The sequence below is a fragment of the Saccoglossus kowalevskii genome, chromosome 10 (genome assembly GCF_978046115.1).
Source record: "Saccoglossus kowalevskii chromosome 10, keSacKowa6.1, whole genome shotgun sequence".
Lineage (NCBI taxonomy): Eukaryota > Metazoa > Hemichordata > Enteropneusta > Harrimaniidae > Saccoglossus > Saccoglossus kowalevskii.
This window is the reverse complement of record NC_140650.1, coordinates 18,057,391-18,084,278: the sequence shown is the minus strand read 5'-3', so window position 1 is coordinate 18,084,278 and position 26,888 is coordinate 18,057,391. Positions and strand designations below refer to the sequence as shown.

At 36.5% G+C, this 26,888-nt stretch overlaps 1 protein-coding gene across 5 annotated transcripts in view; it reads right to left on the bottom strand.

Moving 5' to 3' along the window:
• The window catches only part of LOC100368918 (uncharacterized), a 46,297-nt gene extending 27,436 nt beyond the window's left edge, over positions 1 to 18,861 (bottom strand). For 4 of the 5 annotated variants that reach the window (XM_085504321.1, XM_085504322.1, XM_085504323.1 and 1 more), the window contains exons 1-2: positions 18,708 to 18,861; positions 800 to 891 (exon numbers count right to left, since the gene is read on the bottom strand). In XM_085504321.1, the coding sequence (XP_085360447.1) occupies positions 800 to 891; positions 18,708 to 18,756 (141 nt within the window). In that variant the 5' untranslated portion in view covers positions 18,757 to 18,861. Of the gene's footprint in view, positions 1 to 799; positions 892 to 3,962; positions 4,122 to 18,707 lie in introns of those variants that run through there. The other variant, XM_085504324.1, reaches the window with a different exon arrangement.
• Between the last annotated feature and the right edge of the window lie 8,027 nt (positions 18,862 to 26,888).

Below are 26,888 nucleotides of genomic sequence, written 5' to 3'. Positions count from 1 at the left end.
AAAATATTTTCGTCCCTCACCTTGCTTTGTAATAACGACCGAACTCATCGGAGAACGTCTGATCATATCTAATTAAATATTCATGTCTATTAATCCCTCGGTAAACCCGTCAAATGTTATCTGTTGACCAAAAAGTCGACAGAAGTCATGGTGACAAAAACATCAAAGGGAGTTCCCTCTCCTTTTTTTAGCTCCATGGTTGGTCGGATGGTTTTTTTTTTTCAGTACTGTATGCATATGTGAAGCAAACTGATACATGTATGCTTTTACAAGCTTCTTTCTCAATGCATGGTTAGAGATCTCTTCTTGAAATCACTGTTTATTTTTGTTTCCAATACTAAAATTACACCTCTGATACTTCTTATATTTTACAAAAAGATTAGCTCAAGTGTTAGGCAAATGTCAGCCAGATGGGGAAAGTCATACAGAAACATTCAACTTTGACTGGCGCCTATTGGTGTGAAAATTATCACCTTTTCTATTGTGCTGGCGCCTAATCCAGGTTGGCGCCTATATGAGGTATTATACGATATATTAATTCAGTCACTTCCAAGAACATTGTTTTTTTCTAGCCCGTTTAATATTCATTTGATTTTAACAAGTTCTGCAGTCAGCAAAAAACTAAAAAACGGCAATTAATCAGACAATTAAGTACAGTCTAGAAACATAATTTATTGATTTGAGTTTTGCTTTCTGAAACATCAGCAAAATAGACAACATCAATCAATGATTTGTAAAAAATGTCATCAGTAATCATGAAACTATTATGACTTACCCTACCCTACATAATGTGACTTACCCTAGTAGCAATTTCAGAGTTATTATGCTTATCCGGATGCCATTTTAATGCTAATCGTTTATACGCTGAACGAATCTCATCTTCTGCAGAACCTACAAAGAGAAACATGAATAGTATAGATTGTGGAATTTTAGCAGCAACAACATGTTTGCTTTCTGTGACTACAATTCATGAAATTTATCAGTAACTTCCAGTCAGAAAATTCACTATTGCAAGATCTGCCGATATAGTATACAACAAACAAACAAACAAACAAATGCATGCTTCAATCAGAGTGGGTAAAATTTGTAGTTGTCATGATAGAGCAAACAAACACACAACATGATTTTTATTTCACATGTGTTTCATATCAACTTGCAGAAGCCTCTGAATATATCACACTGAATAATCACAACCAAGCCAAACATGTACTGGATGAATTATTTGATCACGCTGCATCGGAAATGAAGTCGACTAATAAATCTCGTATCCGGAACCAATCCCAACCAGCGTGGTGGGATAAAGAAAAATATAAAGCACTAAACAAATTCAGACTCTCAAATATCAATACCAAGTTGCTGAAAATAATTTCAACGCAACATGTAGAAATAATTAACGGTTATTTAAATATGTAGACAAACAGAAACATAACATTTTAGAAGCAAAACAAGATTCTGATTCTGGATGGCTGAACCAAGGTGTGGGGTCAAAAAGTGTGTTCACACAGAGAATTAAAAATTGTGCACAACAAGTCTGGCATGACTACATTGCTTCTTCCTTTAAATTACATTTTCTAAAAATAGTAGCATAACTTGACTACAGTACTACTACTACAAATTAAATAATTGTCTCTCCAAAAATAAAGTACGAGTTGTCCTACAAAGTTTCAAGTATAAAATCACTGATGAACTACCCAACATTATCGTCTCAGCTTTTAAAATTGGTATCTCACTTTGACTCCAAGGAAAAAAAAAAAAAGGATTTCAAGCCTTGCAGTCTATTCACAGCATCTGAAGAATTTGTTGATATCTGTAAACATACGATGTCTCATTTAGTATGATATTAATCTTAAATAATATTATAATCAATTTAAATTTCAAAGCTTTCTCAATTGTATTTTAGTATACTAAACCCAGACTGATTGTTATGCTAATATTCTTATACATCACTAGATAATTGCAACAATGCTAGTGCTTCATCATTAGCGCAAAGAAATTGGAGGAATCATGGAACTATAACTATGGGTTTATAGTTCCATGGAGGAATCAATGAATCTGCAAACGCCACAATTATTGAACTTTTATAATCCACTGAATTGTAGCAGATTGTGATTATATTCATTACCTGAATTGTGTTTTCAATGACATTGGTAGGATCAAAATTCACGTCTAGGACATGAAGGCCACTACTAGTATCTAGCAACCCCCCCTCCCCAAAACAACCTTTGATGCCCTCCAGAATAACCAAACATTCCCACCGCAATTTCATCCATCTAAGTGAGCAGATAAAACCATGGCATAGTTGAAGCTGTGAAATTGTAAATCATGTTATGATAGTTTATTGAAATTGTAAATGATGCTAGTATAGCAGGGGGTTTCACCAACACTGATTGTGTATTTATAACAGACAGTTAAGGTAGCGAGACTATTATTTGTGTTGAAAATTACGATTTTCACATTTATTTATTAATTGATGAAATGCACTATAAACTTTCATATGATAAAGTCAACATAACATAGAATGTCATGTAAGTTGGTTAAAATGTAGATTTTCTGAAGGGAAGCAAGGCAGCCTCAGTAGTGTTTTCCAAAATCAACAACACAGGTTTAATCCGTGTGCCTATAAGTTTCAAAGATTAACTCAAGACAAAGCAATGTTAGGATGTGTTATCAGTAGCTATCTGACACACAATGAGTGTTTCCAAACATTTGAGTGGTTTGTCTTTGTCCTTGTTTGTTTCACAGATTAGTCATTTGCATATGAATGTGTCAGACACAAGGTCACACAGCCACTGAAAAAAATCATTGATTTTGGTGTTTTCATATGCCGAATGTATCCAATTATAGCTATCCCATTCCTTTATTTTTTTGGTTTCCAATAGCCTTACACATTTGGATGTCCCTACACATGTTAAAACAGACCTTGATGAGAAAACAAATTGATTGTGTCGATAAACAAGCTTGAAAATCTTTGCTGTTACTTCATGGACGTTTTCTGGAAGTTTATGTTTTTTAAAATACAAGGTCTTTAACAAAAAATAACTTGTACTTATTGTCGTTGGATTAACACCATATTTTCACAGCTTTAAGGTGACAATGAGAGGAACTTGAATGTGTCCAGACAAACTATTTCATCGATTATTTACCAACGAGTTGTGGTTTGAGTTGGGGGCAATGTGACTAAAACAGTAATTGAAATTCGGCACACTATTTTTTAAAACGCATTGCTTGAATAAAACTGACAAGACACATTCAATTTACCAGACTATTGAACAACTAGGAAAAGTGAAAAAAATACTTCTTATCGCCAGCATAAATGCGTAATTATTTTTTTTACAGAAAAAGTAATTTTTCACTTTTGGTTGAGTAACGTGTCGTAGAATTCAGATACGGGCATGCAAAATACACTTGTGAAAAGCTTGAAGTCTGGCGATTCTAAAAATATATACTTTCCCGGGTCTATTTGTAGTCATTTAGTCACAATTAGAAGATGAAAACAAGTATGCAAATAATAGTCCCGCTACCTTAATTCTTTTGAATAGGTTGACAAATCTACAATTTTGGTATATACCGTACTAACGTACTTCCCCGAGTATAAGCCCCTCCCGAGTATAATCCCACCCTTCTGTTTTTGTACATGTATTTATGAGAAAAAAAACTTTGGTGACAGAAAAAAGTGAGTGTTAATTTGGCTTTGTAATTGATTCATGGACAATTTACATAAAATACTAACAACCTTGGTCTCAAAAACCAATAAGCTATACCATACATGTTTACGTACATGTACATGTGCCGCAGATGGAGGGTTAATATGGAAAAGCACAATACAATGCATTCAAAATTAAAGTTATACAATCTATAATACATGTGCATATATACTGAAGCATGATTTGGTAGTATGGTAATTTTGGGTCCTGATTGTTAGATACCGGTATCCTAAAATAAACAAAAGTCATTCACGTTACCTTGACTAAATATCCAAGCATTGGAGATTAACAATGATCTACATAACAATTGTTATTGTTTTTTGCGACTTCAGGCACAGCATTTCAGTTCTCATTGCCCAAGTATAGTAAATCGCAAAGTATAAAAGCAATACAACAACAAAACAATCTAATCAAACAATCTAGTCTGGCTTCACAGGATACCATTATATCTCCATGACCCCCAGGTGACCTACATCACAGTCATCTTAGTTCAGTGTCCTGTCGTAACACTGATGACTAGTTAATCTGTTCGTATTGTTATTGTACAGTCAATGACACACTTACCAATAAGGTACATCACTACATGTACTGCAAATAACCGGATCTCGCTAATAATTAGACAATTACAAGGCTATATCATTAACCAGAATTTTATTTTTGAAACCCTTATACATTGTCATACTTGTTTACATTGGGCATGGATGCACATGTGCAGTGACTGGTTGGAAAGAACCAGTTCTTCACTAGACACAAATGCGATGTTCACTGTTGATATTTGTTTCTGTTAAATAAAACAACTTATGGGCAACATTATCGTGAGACTATGTTGATCAGTGAGCGAGATTTGTCCACATTAGCATGATGGTTGGCAAACATACATTTTGTTTGACGTCAGGGCAGGGCAGGGCCTATATATCGCACATATTGTACAGTTGTCAATAATTATTATTTTATTGCATGAATATAAAGAACCGGAGTTCATTATTTTTTATGTTTGTTTTTGATGACCAGTTTGATGTTGTGGAAAGGTGAAGTTTTCCCCAGACATTTTGAGCAATGATTTTACCATGCTCCTACTTTCACAACAACAATAAAAGTTATTCTTATTGTAGTGAACGTTATTGTTTTAATATAATCTAATTAATATAATCTAATTACCCGGTAGGTTTTACTGTAATCCAAATGAGCTACATTGTACAATGCTGTCCAAAACACTGAAAACAAAACGCTAAATTTTTATTTCAAATTTGTTCCTGTTGGTTCAGGTTACAGACACAGTACAAGTCTTTTCATTGTTGTTTGGGCATATTTATTTTGTTCTGTACAGCTTTAAAAGTTATACTGAGATTCTCTTCAAACAGTGAATACATTTTATCAAATGAACAGTCGATTGATTTACTTACATGCGTTCAGATACAGCCCTTATATAGCTTATATTGATCTAGTAAGATGTGTGAAGGTGTTTGCTCTGGATTGATCCAGATCTGGCTGGTAACGGTAAGGAAATTTGAAGTAGATTGACACAATGCCTGTATTGATACACAAATCGGTATGTGAATTACACTGTATATTATGGTAATAATAATAAATTTGTATGATACAACACTGGCTTGGAAGTATTATAAGCACACACTACTACTAGAGCGGCACAAGCTGACCAAGATCTTGAATTAATTGTTACTTAATGGAAGTTTACAATTATCATTCCTTGACGCAAAAGGCTGTTTGTTTTATCAAATTTTGCATTGAGAATTGTTGCCCACTCAACTCAATTCAACTCAACTTCTGCTTGCCAATGGTTGTATCAATAAAACTGGTTACATATAAACCACTTAATTTTTGCAATTTATGATTTTATGGATGAAATTTTCACTGCGACAAAATTGTACAAACTCAATAACTCGCAAAATTCATGAAATTAAAGCATTTTACAGCAACCACCGTATATAATACACATGAGATATTAGATAAATTCTTGTCTCAGTGTAACATCTAAACACCCAAATAGGTATCCTGATTTAAAAATTTACCTCCAGGCTAATCCCATGGGCTTTATAATAATCACATGATCAATCAGAGCACTCTGAAAATAAATTTATTTCATAGCTTCCTTTCAGAGATTGATTAATTCTTTCAACTTGAATATCACCACGTCAACAATGTTCAAATTTGGAATTCAATTCACTGATAATAATTTATTTTTGCAGTTGTCTTAATCAACATAAATCAACCTACAAGTCACTGATACATGTATATCTATGAATTGCATGTACCGGGGGTTTACATGTATCGAACAGCATACAACTGTATAAACAGGGACATGCAACTCCTGACTGGGACAAGAGAATCCAACTTCATGTGTGCTACGTGTGAGGGTTATAATCTCCACTACAGTTTATCTACTTAATACATATACCTGGTGAATTTAGCATCTGGAATCTGCGCTTTTTTAAAAGTTGTGTCAATTAATATTCACATTTGCGATGAGTTGACTAGACTATATCAGCTCTAAATATGATAGAAACTGGTTAGCACATGAGGGGAAATTGGTTAGCACATGAGGGGAAATTGGTTAGCACATGAGGGGAAATTGGTTAGCACATGAGGGGAAATTGGTTAGCGCATGAAGGGAAATTGGTTAGCACATGAGGGGAAATTGATTAGCGCATGAGGGGAAATTGGTTAGCACATGAGGGGAAATTGATTAGCGCATGAGGGGAAATTGGTTAGCACATGAGGGGAAATTGGTTAGCACATGAGGGGAAATTGATTAGCGCATGAGGGGAAATTGGTTAGCACATGAGGGGAAATTGGTTAGCACATGAGGGGAAATTGGTTAGCACATGAGGGGAAATTGATTAGCGCATGAGGGGAAATTGGTTAGCACATGAGGGGAAATTGATTAGCGCATGAGGGGAAATTGGTTAGCACATGAGGGGAAATTGATTAGCGCATGAGGGGAAATTGATTAGCGCATGAGGGGAAATTGGTTAGCACATGAGGGGAAATTGGTTAGCACATGAGGGGAAATTGGTTAGCGCATGAGGGGAAATTGGTTAGCACATGAGGGGAAATTGGTTAGCACATGAGGGGAAATTGGTTAGCACATGAGGGGAAATTGATTAGCACATGAGGGGAAATTGGTTAGCACATGAGGGGAAATTGGTTAGCACATGAGGGGAAATTGGTTAGCACATGAGGGGAAATTGGTTAGCACATGAGGGGAAATTAGTTAGCACATGAGGCGGAATTGGTTAGCACATGAGGGTAAATTGGTTAGCACATGAGGGGAGAAACTGGGTAGGCACATGAGGGGAGAAACTGGGTAGCACATGAGGGCAAACAGGGAAGCATATGGGAGAGACTAGTTAGCAAAATTGCAAAATGAGTTGTGTCCAAAACACATTTTAAATCAAGAAACAAAAAAGTTCATAAAAATACACACATTTTATTACAATACTATTTACATAAGATCTGAATTTGAGGTGCAAAAATCATTCGGGTCTGTGGGAAAACAATCAAAAGCATGATCTTTATCATTATCTTTGTGCAATGTTTTAGATTGTACGCAAACTCTCGATACAAAGCAATTTTCGCCATCTTGTTTTTCTGCACGATTTGACATGAAACAACGTCTCCAACATGACAGGTGAAATCTGTCATTAACAATCAGTATGTGTGTTATACTGTGTCATACTAAAAAAATACTTCAGAAATTTCTGTTTATCGATGATGGTATCTTTTTAACGCTATGCAGAAGCGAATTACACCAATGGAATTGAGTACGAATGATGTATTAAATCCCATTATGGCCGTCAAGCAGGCCACATGAAAGCATAGTTTACCAGTTCACACCCAATTCTTGATTGTCTCAAGGGATACTGTGATTACTCAGTAAAAAAGTAAAAAGATGCCCAATAACCAGGTTTCATGACTTGATAGTTATATTTTTGGCATTTCAGAAGCTACCTGTTTCCAATCACTCAGAGATATGGTTCATTTTTAGTAATAAGAGGGCAGAAAGAGTGCAAATCATGTTGCTTTGTTTGCCATACACTGTGAAATGTAAATGAGTTCAAGTGTACCACACACTCCAAAAAGAGAACTAACATATCAAGCACAATTGTCATGCAATGAGACATACTTGTTATACTCATATCGACAACGCCTGGTTAAAAACAATAACCGGGGATGCCCTCAACTCGCTAAATGTCTAAAAATACAGGGTGGGCGTATACCCGAAGACGAGCATATGAAGGGAGAAGTACATGTACGGTATATGAAACAAATGGATACTTCAGATTAAAATTTTAAAGAAAATCAAATGCAGAAGGTACATAACACAGACAAGACAGGATGACAGTATCGCAAGATGTTGATCTTAATACTTTACCCGCCAACCACTAACACTGCCTCAATAACCTAGATACAATCACAGCACAATGACCTTCCTTATACAAAATGTATTAGAAACCATTACGAATGAAAAGACAATTGAACCGTAGCACGAATATTTATTTCTACCGTAAGTGTGAAACAATTTGGTTTGATATTTAGTTTCTCAACTTTGGTATTTTGAGGATATACACTTCGTTTTAAGTTCACAGATTTGCTAGAGATACAGATACTTTATACACAATATAAAATTGTAACGTCTATTGTTAGTTTGATTGTTCACATGGATTTAATTTGGCAGATTTTACTTATCAACAAAAATAGTAAAACAATTATTAATATATTTATTTTGACTACAAGCAGCACATATATATAGAACACTACCGCATCTATCAGGGCTCAAATTTAATAGTAGCCAAGGGTGTACGTACGTACAGACTATCAAATCTTGTCCTGGGGTAGACTAGCATACAGTAATATTATTTTTTCGCGATAACCCAAATTTCGCCATTTATACATAATATTTCAATTGATTGAAAACAAGCCATGCATGGCACAGTCCCCGTTAGTTATCAAATTTAAGATATATAGTTTTGTTTATAGTAATATAGCTGGAATATAACCATGTCAGGAATATGATTTTTTAACATTAAAATGATTGACATTTGTATCTGATCGTCAAACAAGTACTTGTCCATATTGAGACAGAGAGATATTGCTCTGGAACAGCATTCAAAATCAGCCATTTTGAATACATGTATATATATAACATGATGTATAACGAATATATAAAATTTGAATATAATCAGTCAAAGCATTTAAGAGATATGGCTCTAGAAGCCCAATCATTAAAACAAAATGGCCGCCAGTCAGCTATTTTGAATCCAATCTGAAAATGAAAATGACGTGCATCAGGAACCTGTAATGTCTAATGTATGTTATACGTTTGAACAAAATCCATCCATAAATGCAAGAAATGCTTGATATTTGATGATTTTTTAGCACAAAAATGGCCACCATTCGGCCATTTTGAATAGGATCGTCAAACCAATATATCTGTCTATCTATGACATGATGTATAATGAATATTTAAAATTTGAACATAATCAGTGAAAGCAAGTCAGACATATGGCACGAGAACCACATTCATTAAAACAAAATGGCCACCAGTCGGCCATTTTGAATATAATCTGAAAAACAAAATTATTTCCATCAAGGTCCCATAATGTCTAATGTATACACCAAGTTTGAACAAAATCCATCTGTAAACAGCCGAGAAATGCTTGATTGTTATGATTTTTAGCACAAAAATGGCCGTCATTCGGCCATCTTGAATCAGACTGTAAAACAAAATGATGTGCATCAAGGTCCTATAATGTCTAACGTATATACCAATTTTGAACAAAATCCATCTGTCAACAGCCGAAAAATGCTTGATTTTGATGATTTTTAACACAAAAATGGCCGCCATTCGGCCATCTTGAATCAGATCGTGGAACAAATTGATGTGCATATGTATAATATCATGTATGATGTATGTGTGAAGTTTGATTGTGATTGGTCCAGGCATTTCTAAGATACAGGTCCGGACGCACGCACAGACGTCAAAACATAAGTCCCCGTTTTCGGACTGCGTCCGAACGGGGACTAAAAACAAGCAAGAGGCTACCATTTTCTAAAATTAGTAAACCAACCAGACTCAGTCTCTGGGACACAAGGAATTAAAGAGGAGGGTGCTGTGCTCTAATTTTCAGCACTCCTCTGTAATTTCACATGCTGGATTTCAGCCGCTATTGTTCTCTGATGTGTCACTCAAGTTTGCCTATGAGCAATTCAATAGGTAAAACTTCACACCTCTTTTGCCTTGTACATGTTACAGTCTATTACTGGCAATCAATGCAGCATTACCAAAAACAGGAAATCTGTTTTGACACAGATTTAAACCCTCTCTAAACTGAAACTGGCAATGCAGTAAACATCTACAGTATCTCTGCAATGAGTTCTATACTTAAGTACTGCAAAGCAGCAAAAGTCGAATCTCCAAAACAGGGACAGAAGCAACCACCATCGACGCTGAGTACCGCACATGTTAAGGCTAAGAAGGCAAAGTCAACAGAGCATACTAGACATCGTAGCGAATGGTACGCACTGTGGGCAAAGAAATTTAAGTGGCTCTTGGTATGAAGAAGGAGTCAGTATGTAAAATTGTTATAATATAACTGTTGTAATATCCACAAGCCGTTTAATAGCCGCTTTCAGGTGTAGCATGTGATCACAATGCTTGTAATACATAAAGCAATGGTTCATTGCTTGTTCAGATTATGTCATGACATTATTTACCCTTCGGTTTGATGTAAACAACATGGCTACAGACATTACTGAGTTAGTTTTCCTGAATTCCTCAATGATTTCGCTGACTCACTTTGGATACATTTTTTCACCACATTTTTTTTCAGGTATGTTTTGTTACTTGTTCAACAGCCAAGAAGTGGATCGAATCCATGACTGATAGAGCCGAATATCACATATCGCGAGGACAAAATCAAGCTACATAATGTCAGTTCGACTTAAAATCAGTGCAGTTGTCAACGATCAGAACGTAGGAATTTGTGCATCATTTGATCATGTCATATCTATAGAAACTCAAGTATCGAGGAAGTCAGAGTGATGTGTTTACATTGCACGACTTACTGAGTTAAAAATTATTTCTTGATGATAGAGGTTACCAACAGTTCAGGAAAATATTCACTACATTGTACACATTGTTTATTGTATTTTATTCTACTTTTAAATTCTTTATTTATTTTATAGGTGCCTTGAAGTGCGTTTATTTTTTGATGAAGCAAGAACTCCAACACGCTACAATTTACGCCCATTTACTAGATATTGGTGAAGTTATTCGTGAAGACACTCTTTGGTGCTTCAAACTTGATCTCAGTCCTGGTCGAAGAAACCACTAATATGGCAGATCTTAAAAAGCTATTGCAAGTATGTACAAGATATTGGTGAATAATGTCTAAGAGAGAAAAACTGCTATTGCTTGAGATTCCATTGTAATTATTTTTGTAAAAGACAGTGTTTTTATTTATTATATAAATACAAAGTTGAAATGAATTTGATATTAAATTTGTAAATAAGAACACCCAACCTGTTTTTTATTTATAAACATATTTCTGTGAATCCTGCCACACCCACTTTTGGTCACGCCCACTTTTGATTTATGGAGAACATGGCAGAATAAGAGTAATATGTTTCCATTACAAGTATTTATATGTCTCTTTTGGTGCTCTTCCAATGGAGGAACCATGGTATTTTTTTAATAGAAATATGAGTTTCATTTATTTTCAATTATAATAAAACAGCCCGTACAAAAGATCAGTAAAATGTATCATAATAATCAACACAAGTCATTAAACCAACCATTGAACACATGGGTTTCAGATTATCCTACAAGTAAATAAACATGAGTATGACAATCCAACAACTGTGCACAAAATTAACAATGCTTGTCAGTCTGGTGATGACTGGCATTGCCTATAAATAGGCTTCTAAACAATAGGGGTCATCTCCTTGCACTGTAGTAAACAGCTCCAGACAAGCTCCACTTTTGTTTCTTCCGCTTTCAGGTTGATTATGTCATACCAAAGTGGATGTATGTGACAATGAATATCATGGCAGTGATTATGTTTTATTTATGACAATAAATAGTGTACGCTTTCAGATTTTGATGAATAACGGTCAAAAACAATCAATGGGGGGACTTGAATTAGCCCTTTCAAATTCCACTTTTCGGGCATTATTTTTTGACAGCCGGTGTCATTTAGATATTTAATTAATATTTCAATTGACTTAATTTAATGCAGACACCACTACACGTACATGATTGAGCCATTTCCAACATCATATTACTAGGAATCCACTACCGATAAAATAGTTTAAGCCACATTGACAATTCACCAAGTCAAGCCTACGTCACAAACTGGTCATAATCCCCCAAACATTGCCATCAACCAATCACAGACTAGCTTAAACAATAGCTTTCTCTGACGATAATACTTTACAACGTTAATTCCCTCACGCTAACTTGAAATCGTTTTTGTCTCGTTTCCCTTTCCGGTCTGTCTTAAAGAATACTGCACCAGAAATCTTGCCACATTGTTACCATTGTAAATCATGTCAAAAATTGTCTCAGGGTGGTGTCTTATTTGTTCTATTTTTTGATAGAAATTTAATTTACTGCATACAGTGTCAACCATTAGCTAATTAATACGGATATATTACCAAAAATATATTATTCAATATTATTAATTTGTTAAAATCATATACCATTCATATCGCCGCTATCCATTTTGTTTATTGCACCCGTAAATGTTTTGCACGTATCAACGGAAAAAAAAAACATGTCTGAGTCAGCATCTGTGATTTATTTTCCTGCTCAAAATGGAGGTTAATTGTGCTTGCTAAGCATTTCAACTGTATACCTGTCGTAATCAGTAAGTAAATAAACGGCTGATTATGAAAATGTGACTCTGTGACACCAAACTTCTTTTGTTGCGTCTAGTCCACAATAAATGATTGATGTCAGTGGTAGATGGAGTCGTTTCTCCAGCACTATGGTACCATATTTACTTCAAAGCTAATTTAAAAATGATAATAGATTTATTGATGCTGGATTACCTTTCAATTTTATCACTGCCTTCAAGCAGTTTCGGTTGGCCGATCTTGACTTGTGTGTATTTCTGATTATTCTCGCCTACTCTAGTATATTCCCATGTTTATTTTTCACAGGAAATGTACATTATGGGTTGACAATGAAACTAGTCTAGGTAAGGTGACTTCAGAGTTGCAGACTACCTGTCACAAGTATTTGCGGGCCCGCTACCCTAAAACACTTTGTGCTCAACTCGTTTTTCACCACTTATTTTATATTTTTTTAAATTGCTAATCACCTCTTTCGAAAACCATCATGCAGTTTTCCATACCAAAATATTGTGCTATAACATGTAGTTTAATAACCATGGACGTACTAGTGTTAGTACGTCCATGGTTACGCAATGCAAGCTTTAGGAATCACTTTCACTTTCAGAAAACTTTTGTTCTACCAGTATTACCATGTGACATTCTTGACCCATCAGGTCAAACGTCACGGTGGCTAGTGTTATAACCACTTTACTTAATTTAACTTTTAAATACTTGATAAAAATGAAGAATGAATACAATTTATTTCTGAATCACATTAAAAATATGTATCATTGAGACACTGACTTCTGACCAGGTCAGCCATTGTTCAAAACATGCCCTTTCGTTAATTACTGTCAAAAATGTGTATTATGGAATCAAAAACGTTTTGTTTTCTTTTGTAATGGAATGCTGGTAAATCACATTTATAGTGAGGAATAATTATCCTTTAGATCTTTCACACAACATGGGTTCTGGTTTTAATTTCATGAAGCACAAAAAACTGCAAGGGCAAGCTCTGCAATTCAGTGGCGCCACCAAGTGGGGGGGGGGGGGGGGTTGAAAATTCCATGTTAAAATGGAGCATTCTATGGCTTCCTTGGAGCCAACATTACTATCAGACTGGTCACAGTGAAAGATTGTGGCCACATGTGATCCCTGGTCAATCAAAATTTTATGATTGCCAGAGGATCTGCTCCTCGGGGTAAGGTGGCGCATGGCCATGGCATGAGGCGCTGCGCCCCTGTTCCCTTGTTTAAAAAATCCCTGAATGTATGACAACTTGACACTTCCCTCAAAAAATCCTACACAGAATTAAACTGCAATGGTGAACCTTCCTTCTGTTTAGTTATCACTGTCTTCCCTTTCCAGTCTGGTTTGTTTGTTCAAACAAAATGTCAACCAAAGTAAGATTGAAACACAATTTTTTTTCTTGGCCGATGTCACAGGTATACGTTGATTTTAAACAGCAATGGTATTTCTTTTAAGTTATGTGTTAATGTTCTCATTGTTTTAATTTGTATATTAAAATTGACAAGGACAATAGAATGATGGTCTGTTGGTTGACATCCTGTGTGCATCACAAACAATATAATGGTGCTGGCTGGCAACCTTTTGTTCTTATCGGTTATTCTTAGCATGGAAGTTCTTAGTGACATACATGTAGGCTGACCTGGGCTGACCACAGCGCAGATCCCTCATTAAATGTAAAATTTTGGAAAGCTAATATTAATAGTACAAACAATAAATTACAAAAATTAGCCAAATAATTAGGTATTTATATTTATATTATATTGAAGGTTAGTGTTTTTGTGGTAAAGATCGTAGACATTGCACTAATAATGGACTGTTAGCAATATTTAGTCTACAGTCTTCCCATTTCGAAAATATTTGAATTGTTTTATTTTTTTATGGAATTCTAGGTTTATTTAATGTCTAATTTTGATTTCTGCAATTTGTTTAAATCTACTCAAAAAATTAATTGCTTGGATATCTTTGCTTACTCGTATCACACAGACAAATTAGAGGGTACCGTAAAAGCTCAATCAATTCGGCCACTCAAATAGTTCGGCCACCTATTTTTTGTGTCATGGTTAATTTTAAAATGTATCCGTTAAGTTCGGCCATCTGTCCAGTCAGTCTATTGTTTGTATTCAATTAGTTCGCCCGGTGATGACACCGCGCGGTTTTACGTCACTCTCTCAACAAAGGTATATTTTCACACATCTATCACGTAAATACAATGTACATGTATAAGCATTTACATCCATGGTATGAGCATGGAGCTAAAAAAAGAAGGAGAGAGGACGCAATATAAGCCAATAAACTCCCTTTGTTTCACGCCCAGATTATCCAATTAAACCCATTGAATTTCGTTCTATGGAAATCCACGATAGCTGGTGTATGTTTGCACAGTGAGATGTGCCGTAGTCCTGTATTTCAAGTGAGATGTACGCCCCTCTCATAAAATTGAATGCGCAGTTAACAAATAAGGTCACTGCGTATGCGCAGTGGCGTGTGATTGGTACATTAGGTCATTCTGCGTATTTGAAGACCGGAAGCACAACAGTCGGACGATTATTCAAGAATTGGCGTCAATTTACAACATTTTTGTGCTCCGTGAGTTGACGATTTTCGAGGCTTGATTACCAAATTTTCCACAAACATTTGCAAAACAGTTCAACTTGATTTATTATCGTTGTGAAGTTGGCTTTTAGACTCTATTTTCATTTTCTGCGAGCGACGTCCAGCAATCAGTAAAGATCGCATTTCATATGTCGATGGTTCGCCGCTAGGTTGGAAGATTACTGTACCTGTTTGTTACTGTGCGCAGCCATGCGCAGTCAACTCTAATCGCGCTCTCCGTTCCAGAGGCCTTTGCACACAGTGTGCCGGCGAATACCGAATGCGTTCCGAATATACATGAATCACGTAATCCAATTAGAAGGGATTAAACAGACAACAGGGAAGAGATTGTTTATCTTTTGGCTAAGCAAACAAGAACCAACTAACGTGGTACACAGGAAAGACAATAGGGTCCTCTCTCCTTCTTTTTTTAGCTCCATGGTATGAGCAATCGGGATATCCGCCAGATGTGCAGTCATGGTGTCAACCGTGGTTGTACATAAGACGTGTGAAATCTCTAGTACGTCCATGGTGAAATATACTCTGTTGATTGTCATTACAAATTACCCAGTACATCAGTTGTAAATAATCGCTAAGAAAATTCTCATCACGACGCCAAAAATATCGACAACGAACAAATATTTTAAGTCATTGCTAGCAATCACTGACGAAACGAAGCTCCATGGTTTAGGGACAACAAAATTCAGGCCGACACTTGACTCTCGTCTTTGGAATTTCAAGCAAGTCATACAAAGTCGCAAATGTGTTACGTGAAAGCGTCATTATTATTGGACGTAGTTTTGTTTACACAGTCACACAGCACGTCAAAATATCTTCTTTTTTTCGGTTGACCCAAATAAAATTATCTGCTGGATTGTTTCAACACAGTCGTTTTAGTAATGTTCGAAACATTGTCCTGCAGAGTTGTTTGTTTAAAAGTCAAGTAGATTATTAATGTTAACGGGGTAAAAAATTAATTAATGCCGACTTGCAAATTGTATCGTCTTCGGCATTTCCAGTAAGTCGATACAAAGTCGCCAATGTGTAGCGTGAAAGCGTCATTTTTATTGAACATGGTTTTGTTTACACAGTCACGCCAAAATATCTTCTTTTTTTTTGGTTGACCCAAATAAAATCACCGGCTGGATTGTTTCGACACAGTCGTCCCAGTTATGTTCTAAACTTCATCTTGCAACGTTGTTCGTTTAAAAGTCGGGTGGATTTTTTGTTTTGTTTTAACTGTGGGTAAAAAAACATGACCGTGAGGTGAAGACTGCGCTCTCATAGAAGCGGTTTCAGTAGCGGTGCGTGGTTACGGTAAAGTGGCAGACGAGACGACGTGAGGTGTGAATCCTGGGCCTATCATTTCGACATTGTACGTCACACTGAGTACTGACTGATGTACATCCTTTAATTTCAAAAGAATATGTGATAATGTTGTGGCTGGTCAGAGTATCATCCTATAAAAGTGGCGATTTCTCTGGGGAAGACACTCACTGTTAGTTTTCCGACAAGCTATTAGTACTTATTTTGTCGCTCGCTAGCCATGTCTCAAATCGATTCATTTTTTACTAAGGCAACTGCCGAGGTCCCAGACTAGTACTACACCTTTACTCTAATCTCGGGAAAACGATATATTTATTCAGTTACCGGTGATACACACTTCGAACCCAGTTTTAAAACGTTGAAAATTTATTCAAACAAATCGACCACTTCGGAAACATATTTTCTATATTTATTCAGTCAATTGGCCCACCCCCAAAAATATTTATTTTTACATGGCCGAATTGATTGAGTTTTTACAGTACTGCATTTATTAAGCACAAAAAAAATGAACAGATTATTTTCTTTATTTTTTTTTCAATAATATATTTTATAGTTAAATGCTCAGTCATACTTGAAAATAAACAAATAATATTTTGACTTGATTAAAAAAACATTTGCAGTGTGTAACCAAGCTCATTCATGTTTACTGTAGAATTCTTTATTTTTGCTATTTTTGCCGAAGGGATGATTCCGTGAAAAAAAAATCAAGCGAATATACTTTTTTTCGTATATTTCACATTAAACTCATCAAAAATCTATGAAAATAAATTCCATACAAAACGCCCAAAAAGCCTTTTCAGCGAAAATTAATTCCAACGAAAATAAAGTATTCCACAGTATTAGTAGCCCAATAATATTTATGAGTTACCAGCACTTGCATTGGGCTGGTTAGATCCCTGCTACAATTTTTCTTCTTCCAAATTTCAAAATGGGGTTGCCCAATTTGCAAACTGAGAGCAATAAAAAATTATGATTTTATCACTTTATATCAAGCAAGAGACTTTTGTTTAATTTACATTTCTGTGAGTTGATGACGTGATTTCTAAATGACAACAATTTTTACAGAATATTTCATGGTTTGAAATTACTCTTAGCCATTGGTTGTCAAAATTACACAATTTATCGCAGGCAAACTAAAATTAAATTCACCGTAGGCAACTGGCAATGGCATATCCCAGTATCTACTGTGGAATACTTTATTTTCGCTGGAATTAATTTTCGCTGAAAAGGCTTTTTGGGCGTTTTGCTTGGAATTTATTTTCACTGAATTTTGTTGAGTTTTATGTGAAATATAGAAAAAAAAGTATATTCGCTGGATTTTATTTTCACAGAATCATTCCTTCAGCGAAAATAAATTCCAAGCGAAAATAAAGTATTCTACATTATTATGAAACTAAAGAGACACACTTATGTAAAGTACACAAAGTGTAAACAGTGGTGTCAACAAAGACAATAGGAAACAATCTATTTTGTCACTTACGTAATAGACAATTGTAAATACAGGTAAATACAAGACAAAATATTTTTAGCACCATGCTTGAAACTTCCTGGTTGTTTAATTACATCGCCGTTTAAAAATCTCACGAATGGATAAACAAAAATAACCACGATTGTATTTGACTACAACAAACCTCAAACGGCAAGAAAGCTGCCACAAATAGATTCACCTTTGACCTTATAACCTACATATCGCGGTACATTGTAACAAGATAATGTCAAGAACCTTAAACACGATGTCTGACTCGTTTCACGAAACAAGATCAATGACGATCGCTCTACACATCACGCTGTATACGTAATGTTCAGCCGTAATCGTAATTAAGGGCTGGTGTAGATACCTAGCTCCAGTGTATATATCTGCCGGAAACGGGAAAAAAAAAATGCAAACACAGCACTCCAGCAGCAACCTGACTTTAGCTAAGTGTCGTCGTCTGTGATCGCGGGTAGGGTGAGAAAACAATCATCATGATCGAGAAGGTGAAACAAAACACACATTTTGTGAAGGTTTGTTAAGTTGGTGTCCGGTATAAACATACAGTGATAAGGTCTGCAGGTAGATAAGGGGATTCATGGACAACCAGGAAAAAACAACAAATGTCTAAACACGGACGTAGGTCAACATCGCAACACTTATGCGACCATCGCCGAAAGATCAACGCGACACGGGCAGAAAATTATGTATTAGGCTATGTTACGTACCGTATGACAACTCTAAAATCTCGAACGCTTTTCCACGTGTCAAAACCATTTTGTATATTTCACGTATTTAATTCCGGACGATTAAAACTGCAGACAAACTTCGGAATGTCAACTAGAGGCAGCCATCTTGGCCCGGTCACGTGATAATAAACAGCGGCGCCAAATTTGAGGCATCATGGGAAAAAGAAATTTCAAGTGCGTTTGCAGTGATTTCATAGTTGCCTGTATGCAGATAGACTCGGCGACATGCTATAAAACGTTGTTATATTCATAGTATTTCATTCATACAACAAACACCTTTATTGTTTATTGCGAATCTGCAATAAAACCACGAAAGCTTTATTTTGAAGAGCTCCCTCATTCGCTACATGTGTTATGCTTTCGTTTTCCCGTGTACTGTAATTGAACTCCGAGGGCGTGACACATACAGCGACGGATGCTCAGTGAAAACGATATAAAAAGAAGGGGGCAAGGGGGGGGGGGTAGCTGATACAGTTTTACGGGTAATAAAAAGGGCTTTTTACAAGTTACAAGGAAAAATGACATTTTTACAGTTTACAGTGAAAATTGAATTTTGCAGTGAATTGTGTCATCTAGTCTTACAGTTTCGAAAATGTAATTCCCCTGGATCATTACTTACTACTTTTTTTATTTGGATGTAAGTTCTTGTACGTACCGAGAAAAATTACACATTTTGACAGTGTACGAAAAAATATTTGATTGATTACGTTGTACGTCTAGCCTGTGATTACAGAATTTATTTTTCAATTTACGTTGTACGAACAAAAAAATATTGCAATTACGTTGAACGAAAATAACCCTTGCCCCCTCAAAAAACACTACAAGTGGTGATAATACGACATGGAAAAATTTAGTATGCAACTGTGACGTAAATTTTGTGTGAGTCCCCTATGCCAAAGACCAATTTCAATCAATCTACGGCCCTTCTGTTGGAATGGTGCTGATTTTCACTCTCCGCTATAAACCAGTTTCTCCCATTGGCCCAGGAGATAAGCCATGTTTACCAATACACCTCCCTAGTACTCTTTAACACAACCCTATGTCAGGTAGCCCTGAGTACAGTAATGTAGGTTGGCCTTCTTCCGCTGATCATTCGGTCCCCACAATGATCAGCGGAAGAAGGCCAACCTACAGGACTGTACTCAGGGCTATATGTCAGGTAGAGGTACCTTTCAGCGAAAATAAAGTATTGTACACCTTCGTATTTAAATACCTTCCTATTTGTTTATACAACCAACAAAGAGGGCGTGCCATATTCAGCTGGAATAAGGCCGTGACGCCCTCTATGTACGCTCCTTCAACGGTATGCCGTTGATGGTGGCATGACACAATTTCGTCACTCAGTTACAAAAAATACATAATTGTGAGCAGAGTACTTGTTTACAATAAATTAAAAATACTAGTATACATTCCCGACATCATTTAATTCATGAACGAACAATGGTTCTGTGAATCTCAACGGATTTGAACTTGATATTTGTTTTTCCGATCTCGATTACACCACTTGATACACCACAAGCAAACTGAACCGCTGTCCTCGAACCTTTAATAATAATAATAATAGTAATTTGTTATTGAACTACGCCCTCACCGGATGCGAACACCACGCCGACAAAAACAACATAGATTCCTCGGCCGCCACAAGAGAGCGCTGGCACGCATCCCCCTATTTTCAGTAGCGTATAAGATTCAATGCGGTATCGTTTCTTAGATATCAATTATTGTTATCTTATGTATCTTTAAGCCCCATTTCACTCGTGCGTTTTTTTTTACTTCAAGAACAGATTTCACATGCGTTTACCGCGAGGTAAACAACGCGTGTACAGTGCTTGTCTTTACACTAAATTCGAACGCGCACTTCACCATGGCGACAAATATTGTTAGTATTATAGAAATTGACCCGGTCATGACTTTGAAAAACTTGATTTTATGATTTATGTCATGTATGATAACCCATAGAGTGTTTTACACATACTGATATCTTTAATATTGCAATAAAACACCTGTCACCTAGTAACTGGAACTCAATTGATCTCTGTCCAACCCGTTATTATTGTATAAAGTAAGAAGATAGCGTTAATTATAAACGTAGTCTACTATAAACTGAATGTTCGGGGTCGGGTAATGACGAACCATTAATACGTATCAGATATCGTGACATCGAACTCAACAACAGTATGACTAGAGTAACGACGTGTCGTACAGCAGTCATTATGCGGCAAAATGAATCTGAATATGTTTGAGTATTTTGTTTTGTATTTTTGTTTATTGTTGCAATATTCGTTTAAAACTGTTGAACTATCGAGATTACTGTGTACTATTAACGTCCATCCAGTTGCTTAAAAAAAACAATACGTAAGAACCGTGACATAATAACCAGAACACGATACGCAAATAGTCGACGAGATATCTCGCTAAGACAAGTCAGCCAGGAGAATTTTTTTCCTCATTCAAAGTTCCATTCTCTCGAGTTATCGCGTCTATACTTCCAAATTCCACGCCACAGTGACATAGGTCAAAGGAGCCGAGGATAAGATGACGTCACACTATTTGAGACAATAACACACATTTGGGGAAGGGGCGGCGTCCATTTGCGTCTGAGATCTACTGTAATTTTGCGTAAAATAATTTTCTTTAATACTCCGTCTTCGCTGATAATAGTTGCACTTCATGCTATCTGACGAGTAAGTTTGCAAAATTAATAAACATAAATAACAAATGAAATTTTCTTAATGATGAGTCGTGCAATGTCACGATTGTCTTAAAAGCCAGTATTGGGCAACATAGGTCAGGCATTGCTGAAATAATAATACGCCTCAATAGCAATAGCGTATTTAGAAGGGCACAAGAGGCACGCGCTCACAAACCCGCCGTTATTTGTATACATTCATCCCCACAATGCAGTGCAACAACGTCGTCATTGTAAAAAAAAAAGTGCGTCCCCTAATTGATCCTACACCCACCCTGATTAGTAATTTTACTGGAAATTATATAAAATTTTACGACAGGTGTAATATTGCAGATACTTTCCTACAAGATGACGTCATATTACCCAATAAATCATAGTTTTATAGTGGTGATCTTGACTGTCAAATATAAAGCACAATTGTCGAAAAGTGCATTTTTATGCTTCATTCGTTTTTTGGAAATAAAAAATGACCTGACGGACTTTCCGACGATTGATATTTACCACTATCATGTTCATGGCCAGTTCAATATAGAGTGGGACTAAGTCGTGATGGATGTATTTGCTTGAAGCCTGAAGTCGCACACGATACATAGAACGGTGTGTGCCGTGGGATGTACGACACGTGTTTTAGTATGTTTAGTTCAAGTATTGGTACGACGGCGATAAGTAAGACAGTGTGCAGAAAAAATGCGTGAAAGAGAAAAAACTACGAATACGGTTCTAATACTCACCACGTGGTTAAATGGAGCGACCGCCCGGTAAATGAAAAAGAAAATCGATTTAAAATCGAATATCACGTGTCTGAATATCTGAATGCAAATTTTCATTCATTCAACATTTTTATTCGAGTTTAGTGTATTTGTGGTATTTGGCAGTGGGATAAATTACCACAACAGTTAGTCTTTCGACAAAAATGACCGCCGAGATCTCGTTGGAAGCGAGAAGGCCACAAGACTTGCTTTTGCTCCTCAAATAGCGTTACATTCTCGCCCGTCCTCGCGCTCACTGTTACACTGGTCTATGTTGCCATGGTAATTGGAATAGTGATTATGCTGGGATTGCATTTGCTTCCGTTCTGTGTAATGAATCTGCCTGGACGTGTTGATCCATGCTCTGACCACGGTAATGCCCCGTTCATATAGGGAAGAAATGTGTTAACTCAATATTGGATTTTGCGAAGGACTGTGGGATAGAAACATAAACTACAGAGGGCGTTTGGGATGAGACCCGTATATTTTCCTTCCCGCCCTGTGCTACATCAACTGTAAACCTCTCCTTGTATGGTTTTATTGTTGGACCAATCACCATCTAGTGACGAATCACGTGTATGACTTTTAAGATGTATGTAAAGTGAGGAATAACTATTTGGAATATTGAAGAAATATTGCAATTGTTTGACCCCGCCTGCTTGACGATCATGATGTTAAATAGTGTCACATAAAGTTCTTATAGTGCATAGGGGCCGGTATGACCTATGACCGCCCGCCGTGATTACAATTGTTTTTGATGGTTTACCGTTTTCAGACTATCAGTAGTTTAGCTGACTAATTCCATGAGTGCCAGGTAACACACACCCTTTATCTTAAAACGGTTTATCGAAGCTTTTTTATATGGAGATTAAATTTCACTTAAACATGTATCGTTACAAATCCCCTGTAATCACGGCAAAATGAAATCCCAAGTATTAAATAAGGTCGTGGCCTTGATAGGGACAATATACGGATATATGGCATCCGGGTACGTGCCGTGCATCCTGTCAACATGAATGTTGACAGACTTATTTAGGCATCCTATGTTTGTTTCATTGGTCACATACACCTTCGACATGGGCCAAAGGAGACGGGGATATGAACTAGACAAATGACACAAGTTCATTACCAAATATTATAATCACACAGTATATCATAAAAGTTGCATTCACACTTTTCAAGTATGACGAACATCGCTTCCAGCATAAGGTATGACATAAAAAATTAAAAAAAATGATGACGTGGCTAGCCTGCCCACACTGGAATACTGGAAGGTATTATTTCTTAGACAATTTAGGAATTTAGCAAATCGCTTAAATTTATATTCTATAGTCAATTTATCATCACTCATCCACCATTTCAAAATGTGATGCTGTATTCTAGTATAGCGACGTCGCTTTTTGATCCTTCGATGTCGGCTCTTCCTATCATTGCGAAGCAGAATTCGCCAAGCGTTGTTTATCTTTTAGTAGGGTAAAACTAACCTGTCTCACGACGGTCTAATCCCAGCTCACGATGTAAGATGGTACCTTACATATCCGCAAAGTGGGAATGCACCTACATAAGTGATATGAAATAATATTGTTACACGTATATTATAATATAACGTCCTTATTGTGTACATGGTGACAGATGACCGCATTATTATATTATAGTTGCATTGACATTTCAGTGACTTCTAAGTGTTTTTATTGGAAACTATCAGAGTGTTTTTATTGGAACACGTGTTGAGTGTCCCAATTCCATTCGTGCCTGGTTACACGCCCCATAATCTTAAGACGCTTTATCGAATCATTTTACATACATACAGATTGCAATTTGTTACTAATCACGCAAAAATGAACTTCCAAGTATGATGTGGACAAAATATACGAAACTACATCCGGGTACTAGACGTTTGTCGAGTCAACGTCAATGTGAGTTGGTGGGCTTAGTCATGCACCCTGTGTTGGTTTCGATGGCCAGTTGTACATTTGGGAAACAATTATTAACATATTTAATAATTTTGTGCATAGACTTTCAATATTTATTCCACTTTACTTCCAAATATTGACCAAGTGAGATGGGAATATACACAGTCCCCATATACAGTAATCTATATAGGAATTGTGGACTAGACAAATAGCACAACTTTGTTTATCAATAATACCGACAAAAATATATCCTACTCACACAGTGCCATGATGGAGAGGACAATGAACCAGTAATGTAATATTGCCATCTAACAATACAGCTGCACCGTGACAATTGAGTGTGAAATTTGATTTTGGCAACACCATTCTCAAGAGAAGATTCGATATTAATTTACTTTTGTTTTCTTTTTCTTTTACAATGAATATCCTGCAATAAACCAATTTATACAAAGACACCCGGAGCTGCTAGCGGGACGAACGACAGGTGGGCCTCTAAGGCCGTCACCCTTACAGTATCCCGATTTTGCGACTAGAGTTGTAGAAATACCAAAAATACCAAAACAATCTGCACAAATCATGATAAACATGGTCACCTTGGGGTGTGTGTGAGTATTCAATCATGCCTTGTGACGTCAATTCCACTTCGCACAGGCTTTTAACTTTTGTCTCAGTGGTATTGACTGCGTCACGTTATTTCACCTGCACTGTCAGTTTGGTACCATGACCTTGATTGGCCGAGTTCGGTGATAACCAAAGTGATACTTCCAAACATCTGAAAATCATGTCATTTTGTGGAAATATAACACCTTACTCTTCTTAATGTTAAAACATATCCACATAGAATTAGAATATAATAATTCAGATACTAATATAGTGTACATAGAAAGCATATGAGTCGTGTGGCCAAGAACTTTTGTTTGTGTCCTAGTAAATCAATCGCCTCTCCTTAGGTACTTAGTGTAAAGACATGCTCCTTTTTGCGCATTTAAAAATGCTATACCCCCTTGTTTTTCACCCCCCAGGTAAAAGAAAATGACCAGTCCCTAAGTGGTTGGAATACTGGCGTGACCACATAATTATGTCTAAGAGATGAACGTAGTTGTATTGAAAATCACCGGTATCTCATGCCAGCGTAACTATTTTCCGCGAAGAAGAAGTTGATTGGATAATACAAGTTGACACCTGGTACTAAGGCTAGACTTTTATTATCCCTTGTTTCGCGAACCCGCCGAATGAACAAGAGCCAAAAATGAAATAAAAATAAAATTTTATTTCAGCGTAATTTCTCGCGCCCACCGACTTGTAAGCGCAAAAAAAAATGCTAAAAAATATTATTTTTCTTATCTTAATGTTTTTACCGCCCGCCGCATAACAAATCCAAGTTGCATTTTCGTGGGAGTATCATGATCAAAGTACCGAAGTCTGACGCAGATGTGAAACAAGGTTATACAATAAAATTGTATAACCTTGTTATAGGAATAACATTTTATTTCATTTCTTCTCGCCGATCAATATTCTCACTTACAATTCTTTGAAAATCACACAAATCTAATGGAAAAAAAAAGAATTAATTTTATTTATTTTTCGCCCTCCTCAAAAAAATTGCCTTATAAAAACTCGAGAAACAATGAATAAAACAAGTCTGGCCTAATAATCAGAAATGCCAATTACAATTATCAATTTTGAAATCAGTACATCTGGTATGCATACCTGTTATGCCGAACGCACTTATAATATGCAAATTACTACACGAAATGAACCGGTTTGAAAATTGGTGTAAACGTCACATGACATGAGTCCCATATTCAATACGACACAGAGAGACGCCTGTGGTGCTAACTTACCGGTATATATACACAACTGCAATGTGAGTGACGGGAATTTCAAGAGGCTCTCACAAAAAGCATCGTCAAGCTGACCGAACAAGATTGAAAAAACTGATATGTCACCATTAAGGATGATTCTTCTATTTGTATACGTACACGAGGCCCTGAATTGCAAATAAATTAGCCCCCCCCCCCGCTGCCGTCGGTTTTTTTCCATTTTCCAAATAAGGTCACCCTGACCATATCTGGTATATGGCGCATCTCAAAATTATGCGCACCAAAGTTGGTATAAATACACGGTCTTTTTTAGTAACCTTGATGTATATGAATCAAAAAGAGTACGAAGCATAGTACGCATAATAGATTTGCTTTTAGAAGATAGCGTTAATCGCCCGGGTTAATTGCCTGTCCCTCTACCCTGGTCCCACTACCCATCGAAATAACAGCCCTGCCAAGTTACCAATGCTGATACTGTCAGTGTTTGTGAACTCGCAGCGACAGGTTCACTCGTATCCATGAGCAACCCGCTACCACAACCGACGCTAGCGATCTCACAGTCATATTTACAGAAAACGTTTCACCGCTGCCGCTGTAAATTAACTGCCTGGAGTGGATGGTTTCATTGACCCCTTCTAAACTTCACGCCCGTATTTTCTTTTACTCATATAGACTTTTATTCGATATTATGTTGTGTTCATGCAGTCTTGTTGCTACGGCCAGCTTTATATACTAATCCGGGTGGATTTGTTACCAGGTGTGTAGGTTCTCATTAAATTGTGCCTAAGCTATTTGAGCTATCGTAATGTAACATCATGAGAGCATTATGTCGCCACGCCGAACCTGTATATAATACCAATATTTTTGTTGTTGTGGAACACACGATCATGTTCGCTCCTTTTTAAGAAAATTCCGTAGTGGGTAGTTGCACTGACACGCATTCTGTCTGTAATGTAGGACGCCCTCGTGAAACCAGACAGTGTAAG